The sequence below is a fragment of the Corapipo altera genome, unplaced genomic scaffold (assembly GCF_003945725.1).
Source record: "Corapipo altera isolate COAL_440 unplaced genomic scaffold, ASM394572v1 61411, whole genome shotgun sequence".
Classification (NCBI taxonomy): domain Eukaryota; kingdom Metazoa; phylum Chordata; class Aves; order Passeriformes; family Pipridae; genus Corapipo; species Corapipo altera.
Window position 1 is genome coordinate 9,669,438 of NW_020884875.1, and position 16,147 is coordinate 9,685,584.

At 40.1% G+C, this 16,147-nt stretch overlaps 1 protein-coding gene across 10 annotated transcripts in view; it reads left to right on the forward strand.

Annotated features, from left to right (window-relative positions):
- Positions 1–16,147, forward strand: part of MAST4 (microtubule associated serine/threonine kinase family member 4) — a 300,551-nt gene that overhangs the window by 241,556 nt on the left and 42,848 nt on the right. For all 10 annotated transcript variants that reach the window (XM_027634973.1, XM_027634974.1, XM_027634975.1 and 7 more), the window contains 4 exons: positions 4,974–5,131; positions 9,088–9,163; positions 9,832–10,041; positions 13,655–13,756. In XM_027634973.1, coding sequence (XP_027490774.1) covers positions 4,974–5,131; positions 9,088–9,163; positions 9,832–10,041; positions 13,655–13,756 — 546 coding nt within the window. The remainder of the gene's footprint in view (positions 1–4,973; positions 5,132–9,087; positions 9,164–9,831; positions 10,042–13,654; positions 13,757–16,147) is intronic.

The following is a 16,147-nucleotide window of genomic DNA, read 5'->3' on the forward strand; positions in this document are numbered from 1 at the left end:
TGGACTGTGTAGATCCAACTGTGGCTCTTCAATGTTTTATATATTTAGCCTTGTTTTTTATGTTTTATGAATGATATGTATTACTACTGAACAGGTGATACCGGATCTTTTTTTTAGACTGTTTCTTTTACAATAAAGTAGGCTTTCTCTTCCCATGGTTTGGTCTGTTTCTCTTGTGAAACAGTTGTGTTAAACATTCTGTACAATGATGAAACATGATCATTTTATGTTATCACAGAATCACAGAATATTCTGAGTTGGAAAGGACCCACCAGGATAATCAAGTCCAACTCCTGACCACACCCGAGGAGTCACACCATGGTCCTGAGAACATTGTCCAAACACTTCTTGAACTTTGTCAGGCTTGGTGTTGTAACTGCTTCCCTGGGAAGCCTGTTCCAGTGCCCAGCCACCCTCTGGGTGAAGAACCTCTTTCTCATATCCAACCTAAACCTCCCCTGACACAATTCTAGGCTATTCCCTTGGGATCCCCTCATTGGTCATCACAGAGAAGAAATCAATGCCCATCCCTCTTCTTCCCCTCACGAGGAAGTTGTAGACTGCAATGAGGTCTCCCCTCAGTCTCTGTTATTATATTTTTCTCCACAAAGACTTCTGGGAAGACAGTTCTATCTATCTTAAACCAGACTGAACCATTTCTTGTACCTCAAGAACTTTTCCTCAGCAGCACTGATTTTTGACATATGCTTTCCTTTGTGGGTAGTTCTTGCTTTTGCCAAGTAAATTCCTTGGTTTCACATTAATTCCTTAACCACTTTTCCATAGGGCATATTTGTACACCTGTCACGGGGACTAGATCAGATGTGCTGTGTTCTTCACCTAAAATATAATGTAAAGGAGGTTATATCAGATAAAAGTAATAGCCATAGAAACATCATTGTTGTTATAAAAAACAGACTTGTACTAGAAATGAAATTAAAAGCTGTATCAAAAACAAACCAAAACACAGTTTTAATTTTCTGTCCATAGTCACAGCTTTTCCTTTGTCATGTTCAGTTTTAAAAAGGTAATTCTAATTCATGTACTTAAGTTTACTAGATACTGTAGTCATCCTGGAATGTGAAGCAATTTTACATGGTATTTGCATTTCTTACAAAAAAGTATAGCACTGTCATTTATGGACTTAAATATCTTAACTTCTGTAATGTACCTTTGTTGACTTATCCCACGATTTTTCTTGACTAAACATAGTGTATTAAATAGATTCAATAGATAAAATTAAATATTAAATAGATGTCTTCCATAGCATTGAACAAACATTTTCTGACTTGTGAAAATAATGTTTTTCCAATAAATACATATGAATTTTATTGAAGAAAACAGCAGTAGAGATTCATGCCATATGTGTCTGTGATGTTGCACCCTTAAGGGGAAAGGAGCACCCGAGACTTGTAGATGCTCTGGGTCAAAAGAAACGAGAAAAGTCTGACGATTCACAAAAACTCAAAGTTTTATTAGTAAATTACACACTTGGTGTGGAAATTGGTATATTAGTCCCTCCCTACTGTACAAACACATGACAGTGGGTTTTGGATAAAGGGGTATGGTGAAAAAGAAAGAAAGATGGGAAAAAAGAAAGTGAAAGATATCGCCAGTCCTGATTTCAGCATCAATCAAGCTGATGGGATGTCTGGGGTTCTGGGGGTGTCCTTGGGCTTGGGAGGGGGGTACCTTTTTATAGATAAGCTTTCCCCACCCTGAAGGCAGGTTTCTTGCTTTCTGTGTAAATTATTACCGTGTGCAGTCCATTCTTCCCAACCTTTCTGGAAATGGGTCAGAAGGCTTTGGGAGTCTTGAGTGGTTCTTAGGCTGTAATGTGTTGTGCATAACTGTGTTATCTACAGTATCTCATGGTTAGTTTTTTGTTTTGTTTTACCCTAGAATCCTCTGATGCTTATGAGCCCTGCAAAAGCACTGGGACAACCTTTGAATTCTAAATCTAATCACTATTTCTTCACTTTTTAGTAGAGATGTTTTTCACTTTCTTCTTTTACCGACTGGATGATATATGTGAATCATGAAATCAAAACTAGAAGTGCACCCATCTAATTGGTTTCATATACTTTTTCAGAATCTGGACGAGCTAGCATTGTGCAGCCTCCTCCACATTATTACTAATTCTTAGAGGCAATGAGAGATCACTTCATACAACAACCTGAGGGTACATAAAGAACACTCCTGTTTCAGTGGTGTATAAATAAAATTCACATTCATCTAGACATGTATCAACCGGAGAGCAGAAGTAGTTTTTACACATCACAGTAGAGCAGAACTTCGTTCTTTACAAGCAACTGAAAGTCAAAGCAGGGCTGAAGTGTCTGTAGTTACCACAGTTATGCTTAGGTGAGTGTAGCTCACTATTTCTTGTTAGCCTGTTTATCTTTTTTTAATATTGAAAGTGAAGAGATTGATGGAATTACCCACTTAATGGATAATTGCGGGTTTAGAAGTGGTGCAAGTACCACATATACCAGTTCTTACAACAAACTGGAAATTAAAATATCTTCTGCTAAATTATTCAGTTGAAAAAAGCTCGTAGTGTGTCATATTCCAGCAAAGTTGGATCAGATCATGCCAGTTATGAGATACAGTTGAGATGATTGGGTCTTCTAGAAGAGCAAGTCTATAAAACTGATAAATTGAAAGAATACACAGTTGCATATCTTTGCCAGGAGATTATACTCTTGGAAGCTTACTGGGATGAGGAAGTAGGAAAAGGAGATAGAAAAAGAGACTTTGGGGTTGCTTTAGCTGGTATTGGCTGCAAAATGCAGTTCTTTGTTGGAAGAACAGTTTGCATTTCCATAATGCACTGTGGTTGTACATATTAAAAATATTTTAAGTCTTGTGTGATTTTTGGAGCAGACATTCTAGAATGCCAGGACAGCTCATTTTCTAAAGAATTTTGCTGTGAGAATTTGGATTTGTACTGTGATCAGAATTCAGATCACCACGAAAATGCACTTTATGCCTTTGATGGTCCTGATACAACTGAGAGTGTTAGCATTAGGAAGATTCTCACTTCAATCCTGTTGGATCTAAACTCTGTGATATGTTTTTTGAGAGAAGGTGTGATACAAGTTATTTTCCTACTGATCTACCCAGAATCCCTTGAAACCGAAGAGTTAGAGAATGATTTTATAAAAGTAGCCATCTGTGATGTTTTTTATTGGAAAATTTCCCCGGGCTAGAGTATTTTTGATCTTACAGAGCATGGCTGTAGGAATTATGCTGTGAGGTTAACTACAACAAGCTGCTATAGTGTGAGATAAGAAAAAACTTACCTGTGCTGTGTACTGAATGATGCATGGTAATGTGTGAAGGCAGAATTCCATGCATGAGTTACTGTAACTTGACAGGTTACTCCCTGTCATCCGAACTGTGGTAAATTCTTGATGTGCATGCTTCTTAGCCCGCAGCAAAGTGAGGTAACACAATCTTGCTAAGTTCAGCTTGTTCTGATGTGGTGAAACATTCCCATGTCCTGCTTAACCTTTTCCACCAGTGGATTTTCTTCTTTTTTTGCTTTTAAGGGATGATTTAATGAGATTCTAGTGTGATAAGAAAACTTTCTTGAGCTTCTAAGAATTAGGATATATTCAACCTTTACCGCACAAGTTACCAGGAGATTAAAAAGACCTCTCTGTGCTTACCAGCCTGGATATTACCTACTGACCGTAACAGTGTAGGGCAGTGTTTGTACAGTACGAAAGTTATTGATTTCCCTCACTAGAAATGATACAGCAAAGAAACTCTTGCTGTGTTTGGTTCCAATAAAAGAGTACCCAGGCAGGGCCCTTGGTGTTCAGTATGAGAAGTCAGATAAGCAGTAATCTGCACATGAAAACTGATACACAGAAGTTAATTTTCTTGAAAAATCAGCTGGAGACTAAAAAGCTCCAGAAAGATGTCCAAGTTTTTAATCTTCTTCCCTACTGAGGTAAAATAAAAGGAGTTCTGCATGGTACAAGGCAGCTTTGTGCAGTCATACAAGAATATTTGAGAATCAGCTATCTTGGAAACTAGTTTTGATACCAGAAACAATAAAGCATTTCTCTTGTCTGCATTTGTCAGTCCACATTAACAAAGCTGCTTGTAATGTCTTGAACTATGTTCGTGTTCTTTACAAGAGTATCAGATCCAGGCTCATAGAAGAAATTTCGATTTTCTACTCTCCAAGCATCTAGCATGGCTCAGGGAGCTAGCCACAGTGCAAAAAAGACAGTAAAATATGATAGTATGATGATCTGCACTGCTCATGCAAAGCAACTGTATACATGAAATCTTGCAAGGGTAGTTATTGTGGTACCACTTCCAATTTCGTACCTCTCTGTGTCCTCCAGTTTTTTACTGAGTGGATGGCTTTCACTTTTTGTCAGCCATATATCTTGTCTTGATAAATGTATTTAAGTTCTCTCATTTTTCAATGTACAGGTTTTTAGAAAAGATTAGCATATGAATTTTTTCAGCAAGAATTTATATTGTATTTAATTTTATTTTTAAAAGCATTAGTAATGCCTTAAGTATGGTTAATGACATACCTTTATTGTGAAGATTTACAATTGGCATTGTGACAGTAAGTTGTACTCTACAGTTATCATACTTACACTATTCCAATAACTAATTTTCAGCGGACTCCATTTTAACTGTTCTTATCTTTTGTTGGTTGTTACTGACATCAGATGTCACATTTGCCTTAGGAAATTTAAACTTTTGAAATGCAATGTCTCTTTCTTCTGGGACTAGAGTTTTGGGTTTTTTTAATACTTTATATTTAGTTGGTGAGTTTGAGGCTAATTACTTATTTTCTTCTTTAAATTGGTAGTCAGGCATGAGAAACAGTAACTATAGTTTTTAAATAATATGACTTTACTTATAAGCAGCAAATGTGGTCTTCAAAATGTTTTTTTTTTCACTCTAATAGAAACTTGTGTTCTGTTCTACTCTTGTAGTCATCCTGCTCATCCCAAGAGAAGCTACATCAGTTACCGTACCAACCGACACCCGATGAACTACATTTTTTGTCTAAACATTTCTGTACCACTGAGAGCATTGCCAGTGATAACAGGTGCAGGACCACTGCAATGCGCCCTCGGTCCCGAAGTCTCAGGTGAGTTTGTGTATCTGCAAATAGGAGTTGGATCTAAATCCACAAATTATGGAGCATCATACATTGGAGGTGTTTGCATACAGAAGTATGTAACTGAGGCTGAATTCAGATTAGTCCTTTTAAATACTCTAGTTTTGATCATGACTTAACTTCAGTGGTAAATATTGTTAAGACAGGTCTTAATGTGAGGGCAACTAACCTGCAGACGCTGTCTTGATGACCTAGTCATTAATCATCTGATTGTAGCATTCCCTTTCTGAATTTATGTACCTATGCTGTCCTCAGTGGATTTGTCTGTGAACGTCTGTAACAGATTGTCCATATTAGTAAACGGACTCACCATTGTGATTATCTTGAGACAAAGTTTAGTTAATTTTTGACCTTTTAGAAAGCCAGAGCCAGTTGTAGAATCACAGAATGATTTAAGTTGGAAGGAACATTAAAGATCATCTTGTTACAACCCCCCTGCCATGTGCAGGGGCACCTTCTGCTAGGCCAGGTTGCTCAAAGCCCCATCCAGTCTGGCCCTGAACACTCCCAGAGATGGGGCATCCACAGCTTCTCTGGGTTACAGTATTTCACCACCCTCACAGTAAAGAATTTCTTCCTAATATTTAATCTAAGCCTGCCCTCAGTTTGCAGCTATTACCCTTTGTCCTCTCACTACATGACCTTGTAAAAATCCTCTCCTGCTTTCTTATAGGCCCCCTAGTACCCCCTAGAGTACCTTGTAGGTGCTGGAAGGCTTCTGTAAGGTTTCCCCAAAGTCTTCTGTTCTCCAGGATGAACAACCCCAACTCTCCCAGCCTGTCATCATAGGATAGGTGTTCTGTCCCTCTGATCATCTTTGTGGCCCTGCTCTGGACTTGCTCCAGCAGGTCTGTCTTTTTCCTGTGCTGAGGACCTCAGAGCTGGACACAAAACTCCAGGTGGGGTCTCAGAATAAAGGGGGAGAATCACCTCCCTTGACATTCTGGCCACACTGCTTCATGAATTGGCTTTCTGGGGTGCGAGTGCACATTGCCAGGTTATTTGTAACTTCTTGGCCACCAACACCCCTAAGACCTTCTCTTCATGGCTGCTCTCAGTCCATTCTGTGCCCGGTCTGTATCCATGTTTGTGATTGTCCCAATCCAGGTGCAGCACCTTGCACTTGGCTTTGTTGAACTTCATGAGGTTTACGTGGGCCCAGTGCTCAAACCTATCAAGGTTCCTCTGGATGGCATCCCTTCCCTCTGGCGTGTCAACTGCGCCATACAGACTAGTGTCATTGGCAAATGTGCTGAGGGTGCACTTGATCTGAGTGTCTGTGTCCCACTCCTCACTGGTCTCCTCTTGAGCACTGAGCTGTTCACAAGTGTTTGAGTGTGACTATCCAGCCAATTTGTTATCCGCTAAGAATTCTGTCCATCAAATCCATGTATTTCTAGTTTAGAGACAAGGTTGTCGTGGAGGACAGTATCAAATGCTTTGCACAAGTCCAGGTAGATAACATTAGTTGCTCTTCCCTGCTGCACCCCCACTGTAACCCCATCATAGGCAACGACCAGATTGGTCAGGCATCGTCTGCTCTTAGTGAAGCCAGTTGTCTCGCGTCAATCACATATTTTCCATGTGCCTTACCATAGTTTTCAGGAGCATTTGCTTCATGATCTTGCCAGGCACACAGGTGAGAACGATTGGTCTGTAATCCTCCAGGTCTTCCTTATTTTTCTTTTTAAAAATGGAGGTTTCTAGTCACTGGAAACTTCACTTGACTGCCACAACTTCTCAAATATGATGGAGAGTGGCTTAGCCACTTCCTTCACTAGTTTCCTCACAACCTGTGGATGCATTGTACCACGTCCCATAGTCTTGTGCACCTTCAGGTTCTTCTGATGGTCTTGAACCTGATCTTCTCCTACAGCCAGTGATTCTGTGATCTCCCAGTCTCTGCCTTTGCCTTTTGCAACTTGGGCAAAGTGGATGGAGCACTTGCCAGTGAAGAATGAGGAAAAAAAAGTCATAAAGTACCCCAAGCTTCTTCATGTCCCAGGTAACCAGATCTCCCATTTCCAGAAGGAGAGGGCCCACATTTTCTTTAGTCTTTCTTCTGTATCTATTTCTTCTATCACTGACATACCTATAGAAACTTTTCTTGTTACCATTGACCTCCTAGGCCATTCTCTCTGTATTACTCCCAGGCTACCAATCCTTGCTTCCACCCTTTGTAGGTTTCCTTTTTGTGTTAGAATTTGTCCGAGAGTTCTGTGTTCATCCAGACAGACCTCCTGGCATTTCTGCCTGACTTCCTCTTTATTGGGATGCATCACTCCTAACCTCAGAGGAGGTGACCGTTGAATATCGTCCAGCTCTCTTGGACTGCTCTTCCCTCCAAGTCTTTATTCCATGGTACTGTAACAAGCAAAGCCCTGAAGAGGCTGAAGCCTCTGGTCTTCTCCTGAAGGCCAGAGGTTTCTGTGTGCTCTCCTTGCTGCCCTAAGGATTGCAAACTGCACCATTTCATGGTCATGGCAGCCCAGGCTGTGCTTGAGCTTCACATTCCTCACCAACCCCACTTTGTTGGTGAAAATGAGGTTCAGCATAGCACCTATCCTCATTGACCTCTATATCACTTGGAGAGGTTAACATCAACACCTTCCAGGAACCTCCTGGATGGCTTCTGCACTGCTGTGTTGTCATGAGCTCTCACTCAACTCCTCATTTGTCCATAGGCAGAGCTCCATGCACTCCAACTAGTTACTGACTTAGAGAGTGACATCCCCTCCTCATCTCCCATGCTTGTCCTTCCTAAAGAACTTGTATCCTTCCATTCCAACAGGCCAGTTATAGGAGCCATTTCACCACATCTCTGTGATGCCAGTAAGACCGTAGCCCTGCAGACATGTGTGCATTTCTAATGCCTCTTCTTTATTCCCCACACTCTCTGCATTTGCGTAGAAGTACTTAAGTTGAGCCTTGATGAGCATACTGCTGACTTAGTGCTTGAAGTGGCTGGATTTCCTTGTGCTGCTGTTCAAGTGCTCTCCTGCTAACCTGTGATCTCCCTGTAGGCTCTGGGCATCTCTTGCTGGCCCTGATATCAAACTAGTAGAAGTGGGATGGATTGAGGTTCCTCTTTCCCAAAAATTTTAATTCTTCTGCTAATGCAAGAAACCCCTATGAATGTATTATGATGAAGCCACTCCTAGAGGATTGCCCCCTGTGTTGGGTCTTCTTTCTGCTCCACATTTTTTAGGCCAGACTGCATGGGCCAGTGTCACCAACACAGGAAATTTAGATTGAGATTTTTTTAAAGGCTTTGTAATGGACAGTGAGGCTCATGTTAGTAAAAAGTAGTTTTGAAGTTTAGCCAAATTGATGGGTATCTTTTATGGATTCTTTTCGCCAAAGTCTTGTGCTTTGTATTAAGGCACAATGCCCTGGCTTTGATGGACTCATGCATATATATGACATTATTTGTAGGAAGTTACTGCCTTAATCCTGCTAGTCAGACTGAAAATAGATTGTTTTTTTTAATTATATGTTTAAAAAAACAAATGAAACCCAAACAAACCCATTGCTGACTTTGTCTCTTGTAGCTGCTAGAATTCTTGGTAAGATCATGCTATTTTGATTGTAACTAAGCAGGTTTAACCATAACTAACTGTTAAATACATCTCTGCTGCCCTTCTGAGAAAAAGATGATGTTCAGAGGTGTTGCAAAACTGATTCTGTCTTGAAATGTCTGTACAAACTAAAAATAACATAGTTAGCAGTTAGATGTTAAGTATATTAAATAATTGTGAGGATTTCGACAGAAATAGGAGAAAGGAACCAAATGTACTCTGATGAGAGGATGGACCTTTCCAGTAAAGCTTGTGCTTTCTGTTGCAAATAAATCACATAAAAATATAATAACTGTACTAAAGTTCATACTGAGACAAGTGTAAAGGGATAATTTGCTTTACTTGCAGCCCTGGACGTTCTCCTGCTTGCTGTGACAATGAAATAATTATGATGAACCATGTCTACAAAGAAAGGTTCCCAAAGGTAATGTGTGTGTGTAAAAAAGGAAGAAATTTCTTTGTATTTCTTCCTATAAATACGAAGAGAGATTTGTCAGGATTTTCAGAGCAATTGACCAACAATCTGAAATGTGAACAACTCACTCGTCTCAGAGTTTCAGATATGAATGAAGTTGTATGGGATTACTTTTTAATAATAAGAATATATTTGAGGATTTTTTTTTAAGCATTGGCAGTTCTGTGAGAACCAGACAGTTGGTTCTGTAAAACCTGCAGACATCTAGGAACCTGCAGACACATTTGGCAGGACCTGTGAGTCTGTGGTGCTTTTAATTAGTCAGTTGTTCATTCAAACTGCCCAGTATAATATTTTTGTGGAACAGCCTTTATGAAAGCAAGGAGGATATTCTCGTCTGTAGTATCTGCAGTTTTAACAGAACAAAGGAGACTGCATGAGTTCTTCCTCCCTTCCTCCCTCCCTCCCTCCCTCTCTCTTCACAGTTATGGGTGCTCCTTTGGTTCTCTTTAGTGATCATCACAAGATTAGTTGGTTTTTTGGCATCAGTCATTTCATGCATTCCAGCTAGGTAAATTCTTAGGCAGTACAGAAATGTTCTAGAATCAGAATAAGCTTTTAGGCTGTTAGTTTCTTGTAAAGCTGATTTAATGTATTACATAACTACTTGTCTATAGGCCACAGCTCAGATGGAAGAGAAGCTTCAGGACATTATAACAAATCATTCTCCGGAGAACATCCTTCCTCTGGCAGATGGAGTTCTCAGTTTTACCCACCATCAGATCACAGAACTGGCTCGAGATTGTTTGGATAAATCTCACCAGGGCCTCATCACATCACGATACTTCATTGAATTACAGCAGAAATTAGACAAATTGCTACAGGAGGTATGAGCCATGAGACTGTTATGTTTGCTTGAAAAATGGGTTAAATCTGTTTGCCTAAGAGTTGTCTTGAATGGTGTCATGAATCATGACTGTTCACTCAAGTAGTTGTCAAAGTTGTATTCATATCTCTTTTAGTCTACATAATAACCACTACAGAAATGATAAGCTGAAATAGATGGGTTGTAAAGATTTCAGAAACAACAGCACTGCAAGTTATAAATTGCTTACAGAGGTGTTTGCATCAGCCCCAAAGGAGAATGCTTGCTATTCCATTTACTGTAAATAAATGAGGAAACATACACACTTTGCTTTTTATCAACCCTAGTGATTGCCTGCTATGTTGAGAAAGCAGTCAGCAACCCCTAGCTTTTCATTAGCAAGAATTTAATTAATTATTTATTATTTCTAATATTCCTTTTGTAATTGAACTGTTTGTTAACAGAAATAATGTGATTTCTAAAAGTGTTGAAACTTTCATAAAATGACCAGCTAAATGAATGAAGAACTTGAAATTTAACAAATGCACTTTGACATAAGTCGCTGCAGTTTATTAATGTATCATTTTTAAAACAATGAGTGAGGCATGTAGTATACTCATTTGTTTGTGTGGGACTTGATAGTACATTACAAACCAAAGTTAATCTGATAGACCAGCAGATTTGATATTAACTTGAAATTTTCCAACTGATATGTTAAGATGTGGTGCCCATCTTAATTTATATTTTCTGTTTTCTTTAGAATGCAAAAGCAGTTGCTAAAGGGTTTGGTTTGGTTTTGATTTTTTTTCCTGTGCTGCTTTTTTGTTAACTTCTACTGAGTAAATAGGATTTCTGCAACTGGTGTATTTTAAACTTCTTCTCTTCATACAGCAATGCAAAACTTAAGACATCAGTGATTTATTTCTGGATTATTGAAACCCTATTTTTTTAAACATTAAAAATACATAGAGGTTGCTTGCTAGTCAAGAGGAGGGTTTGAACCAGTGACCTTCTTGTGAAACGATCATGCTTTCATGATGCCAAATTGTAGGCATAATTGGCCGGTTGATAATGTCAAAATACAAGGAAACATGTCTAAGCTAAGATTCACTGAACCACTGTTATCATTGTTAACAATATAGCCTTTAAAATGGCTACATGTTTAGTGAAGTTTAGTGTATATGTTCACTCATTAACACCTCCCCCAAAACCCATTAAAAAAAAAGCTCCAGCAAATTATTCTTCAATCTGCATATAAAGCAGTGCATTATTAAAAAAAATTACCAAAACACTCATTTTGTCATGTTCTGTGATGCTAATTCTGTATTATGAAAAAGTTTCCTGTTCTGCAAAGACATTATACCTTAAAATATTCAGACCTTTGAGTCCACTGCGTACTTGTTAATGGCATAATATGACAGTAGAAAAACTTTTTCTTTGCATGACTTGATTCTGGGCAATTAGTTGTGCTATGGATTCATGCGATTTATTTGTTGCTAGTTCTCAGCTACAATGATCAGTAGAAAGTTGCATTTCCTGCAGCTACTTGGCACAAAGCATAACCAGGGGAAGACTCCCTTGAGAAGCTTGGTTCAGCCAGCATTTTTATAATTCTAAGGTCAAGGTCAAGTGGACCTGAATGTTTTTCTGCTCCATCTGTCTTAAATGTAATGTGTATTGAAAGTTTTGTTCACTTATCATAGTATCATAGTATAGATTGGGTTGGAAAAGACCTCCAAGATCATCAAGTCCAACCCCTGATCCAACTCCAATTACTATATCATGGCACTAAGGGCCACGTCCAATCTCTTTTTAAAAACCTCCAGGGATGGTGAATCCACCACCTCTCTGGGTAGGCCGTTCCAATGCCTGATAACCCTCTCTGTAAAGAATTTCTTCCTAACATCTAACCTAAACCTCCCCTGGCAGAGCTTGAGCCCATGTCCCCTTGTCCTATTGTTGGTTGCCTGGGAGAAGAGACCAACCCCCACCTGGCTATAACCTCCCTTCAGGTAGTTGAAGAGAGTGATGAGGTCGCCTCTAAGCCTTCTCTTCTCCAGACTGAACAACCCCAGCTCTCTCAGCCTCTCCTCATAGGACTTGTGCTCCAGTCCCTTCACCAGCCTCGTTGCTCTTCTTTGGACCCGCTCCAGCACCTCAATATCCTTCCTGAACTGAGGGGCCCAGAGCTGAACACAATACTCCAGGTGTGGCCTCACCAATGCAGAGTACAGGGGAAGGATCACTTCCCTGCTCCTGCTGGCCACACTGTTCTTGATGCAGGCCAGGATGCCATTGGCCTTCTTGGCCACCTGAGCACACTGCTGGCTCATGTTCAGCCTCCTGTCGATCAGCACCCCCAGGTCCCTTTCCGCCTGGCTGCTCTCTAGCCGCTCTGTGCCCACTTATGCGCTTAACTGTTCACAAAACTCTACAGACGTGCTTTACATTTTGCTAGTGGTTAAAATAGGCAAGTCTTTTGTTTACAAAAGTTTTATTGGACTTAGTTGATAATGTTCTGAGTTATGCTTCTATCCAGTCAAGGTTCTTTTGAAATCTATTGCAGAGTGCTAGATAGCATTTGTGCCTTTTTCTTTTTTCCTTTTTTAAACTCTACAAATTAATTAATCTCAGATATTTGATGGTTTTTAAAATTGTGGTACTTACGTTAAGAGCATTATTCATAGCTTCCTGTTTTTAAATAAAAAATATAATGTGTTATATTAAAAGTACTTATTTGTCCATATTAATTATTTTTTAAGTGTCAGTTTCTTAGTTCTCTTTGTGGTTTTGAGTAAGCAAGAGATGATGAGAAATTTAAGTCTGCGGCTTCTACTGTTCAGAACAAAGAAGTGCTTTGATATTGGAGGCAAGGGCTATTAATATGTTTATACTGTTTCCTTGCATTCATTGGCATTCTTAAATTACATAATTTGTTCTTAGAGCAAAGTGTTTAAAGAAATTTGAAATTCAGCTCAGACCATTTTGCAGATACTATCAAGCCTTCTAGAAGTATTTTTTCTGAATGTATTCTTTTATAGCATTTTCCCCCATTTGTGGTAATCTTTGTTGAACTCAGTTTTTCATTGTCTTCTTATCTACATGTACCTCTATATGGAGCCTCTCTGCAAGTGTAGTTTTTATGTGTTCACATATATGTCATTGTCATTTCACTATGACAACTGACTATGGGAAATCAGTATCAATTTGGCATGAATGTGGCTTGTATCTTTTAATATTATTTAGGTAAGTTTTCATTTAATCCTAAAATTATTAACAAATTGAGGCACAACCTACATGTAGGGATCTGTGTTGTATTGAATTTTGTCTCTTTTGCAAAACTGGTACTAATACCATGTAAGCTTAAGAAACAAGCAAAAAACCTGCAGGTATATGTCCATTATAGATACTTTTATTTTGTTGTTACAGTGTTAGAATTGTCGAAATGTGGTTACTTTAAAATAAAGTTAGTGTTGCTCAGATCCTTGCTATCTCTGCTGGCATCTTGAAATTGAGGTGCTGTTTGTATCAAGTACATGCTTCAAACCCTCAGAGGTGTCTCAAATATCATACATACTTTCCTGCAGTGCACTGAATGTGATTTTGTTTAATATCACTGTATTTTTATCTTTCAGGCCCAAGAGCGATCAGAGAGTGGAGAAATGGCATTTATTAAACAGCTTGTTCGAAAAATCCTGATAGTTATTGCTCGCCCTGCTCGCTTACTGGAATGCTTGGTAAGGTCATGCTTATTATGAGTAGTGCTTTTCACTTGGTAGTGTAGGAAATTTCTGGTTTAGTATTCAAGGCCCTTTAAAAACGTGTTTTGGAACATGTCAAACAGTGAGGTAGGACTTCACTGTTGGTAGGATCCCTTTCACTTCTATTTCAGGAACATAGGAGTGTCAGGGCTTTCCTGCAGTTTTGTTTACTTCCTTGCTATTGCAGGTACTATGGTATAGAACCCTTTTCATCAGCTAAGGAAGCTGCTGTTCAGAACCAGTTGGGTTTTTCTGTTGGTTTGTTAGAATTCGTTATTCCTTGGGAAGACTGTTCCTGAATTGTAATTGGTGTTCTTCCCATTGTTCTTACCAGTTTCATAATTTTGTTTCACTTAGCAGCTACCAGAGCTGTAAGCAGCTTGAAGTCAGCTCTGCTGTACTTGATCTGGGGAAAATAACAGCAGAGGGATTAGGCTGCCTGCATGTATGGGTAGTTGACATTATATTGGGGACCAGAAGGAACAGAAGACTTTACTTACTTATGCATGAGCATAGCACCAGACTGCATTAATTTGTGTGAGCTGTGTGGGTGTGTCTCTGCTTTTCTTGTCCATGCTGCAGGAGCTGGGATGGCTCAGGTGCGGGAAGTTGCTCCTGCGCACAGAGCCAGTGTGCTTCAGTTGTTCAGTGGAACTTATAAACGCTCGCAGAACACAATGTATTCAGGAGGATGGTGCAGACACCCAAATACCATGTAATAGCCAGCCTGAGTCCAACAGGCCTGGCAGGCAGCCCAAGCTGACTTTGAGCCGCTCTGCCTGCCAATACCAAGATCACAGTGTTGATGCTGTGTACAGCTGTTTGAGGCAGGCAAGGCTTATGTGGGAGCCACTAACCTGCTGCTAGACTCAAGTTATGCCTGAAATTTTTATAACTGCATTTTTATGGCACTGGATCTGAGCTAGTAAGTCTTTCCAACCTGATTTTGGCTCTGTACTGTGTCTCTTCATCTGTGGCACAGTTAATCCACAACCTGGCTCGTTCAGCTATGGGCATTTTGAGAGCTGTCTGTTTTGTTTTGGAAACATCATGTCTCGGTATTCCCAGTTGCATTTTGTTCATGATTTGCAGTTCAGGAACAGTCTAAAATAAGATATGTGCTCTGAATCAGCATGAAAAAGAAGTTTAAAAACAAAACAAAAAGGCAGGTTTTAGAGAAGAGAACACCGTAGCATGTCCTGCCTCTGCCACTGTATCCAAACTTGTTTTACTCCTTCTTCCTGAGCCCTGAAAAGCTTATTCCATGTCTAGTGTGATGTTCCCTGCTCTAGTCACAGGGTTCATATAGCCTTTATCCACATAACCCAATTTCTCATATGATGGTTTTTTTCCCTACTTTTTCCCCTCTGGTCTGCATCCTTCTCTATTATCACACATCCAAAAATGCCCTTAAACACATCTGGAAGGCTGACAGACCAACACTTGTTAATGATGCTTAATATCCTTCCCTTCCATGCTTGCTGGCTTTCTCTCACTAACCCCTGCCTTCAGCATCATCATTCTTCATTAGCTTTCTAATTGAAGTGCTGGAGTATGCCCAGAGAAGGGCAACGAGGCTTGTGGAGGGTCTAGAAAATGTGTCTCATGAGGAACAGCTGAGGGAGCTGGGGTTGTTTAATTCAAGAAGAGGAGGCTCAGTGGGGACCTCAGTGCTCTCTACAACCACCTGTAAGGAGGTTGTGGTGAGGTGGGGACAGCTCTCTGCCTGCAGTGGGAGGACAAGAGGAAATGACCTTAAGCTTGAGACCAGGGAGATTCAGATTAGATATTAGAAAAAAAATTTTCACCATTAGAATGGTTAGGCATTGGAATAAGTTGCCCAGGGAGGTGGTGGAGTCACCATCCCTGGAGGTGTTCAAGGGGCGTATCTGGCACTGGGTGATGGTTTGGTGGCTTAGGGGTTAAAGTGGTGTTGCGAGGATGGTTGGACTGGATAATCTTGTGGGTCTCTTCCAGCCTTGATGATTCTGTGGTTCTCTCCTGGTGGCCTATTTGCCCATTGGTTCATTCTCCCTAAGTGCTGAGTTTTATAGGGATCTAGTCCAAATCTCCATTCACTTAGTTCCCAGTTTCTGCAACTGGGATTTTATCCTAGGCTGCTTGCTCTGCCTTATCCTTCAAGTAGAGTGTGTATGCAGTATGCAAGTTGTGCATACTGTGTCCTTCCTTTTGCTGGGTCTTCTGAAGTGAGTTGAAGGACTGTGCTGCAGACCAGAAGTGACTGTGTCTCGTAGTTCAGAGTTTCAGAGCAGCAACGGCAGGGAAAGCCAGCACAGCTTGCTCCAAGTGTTCTCAATTCGGATAGGATGTTCAGGAGATTTATACTGGGATGTAAAAACCCCGCAC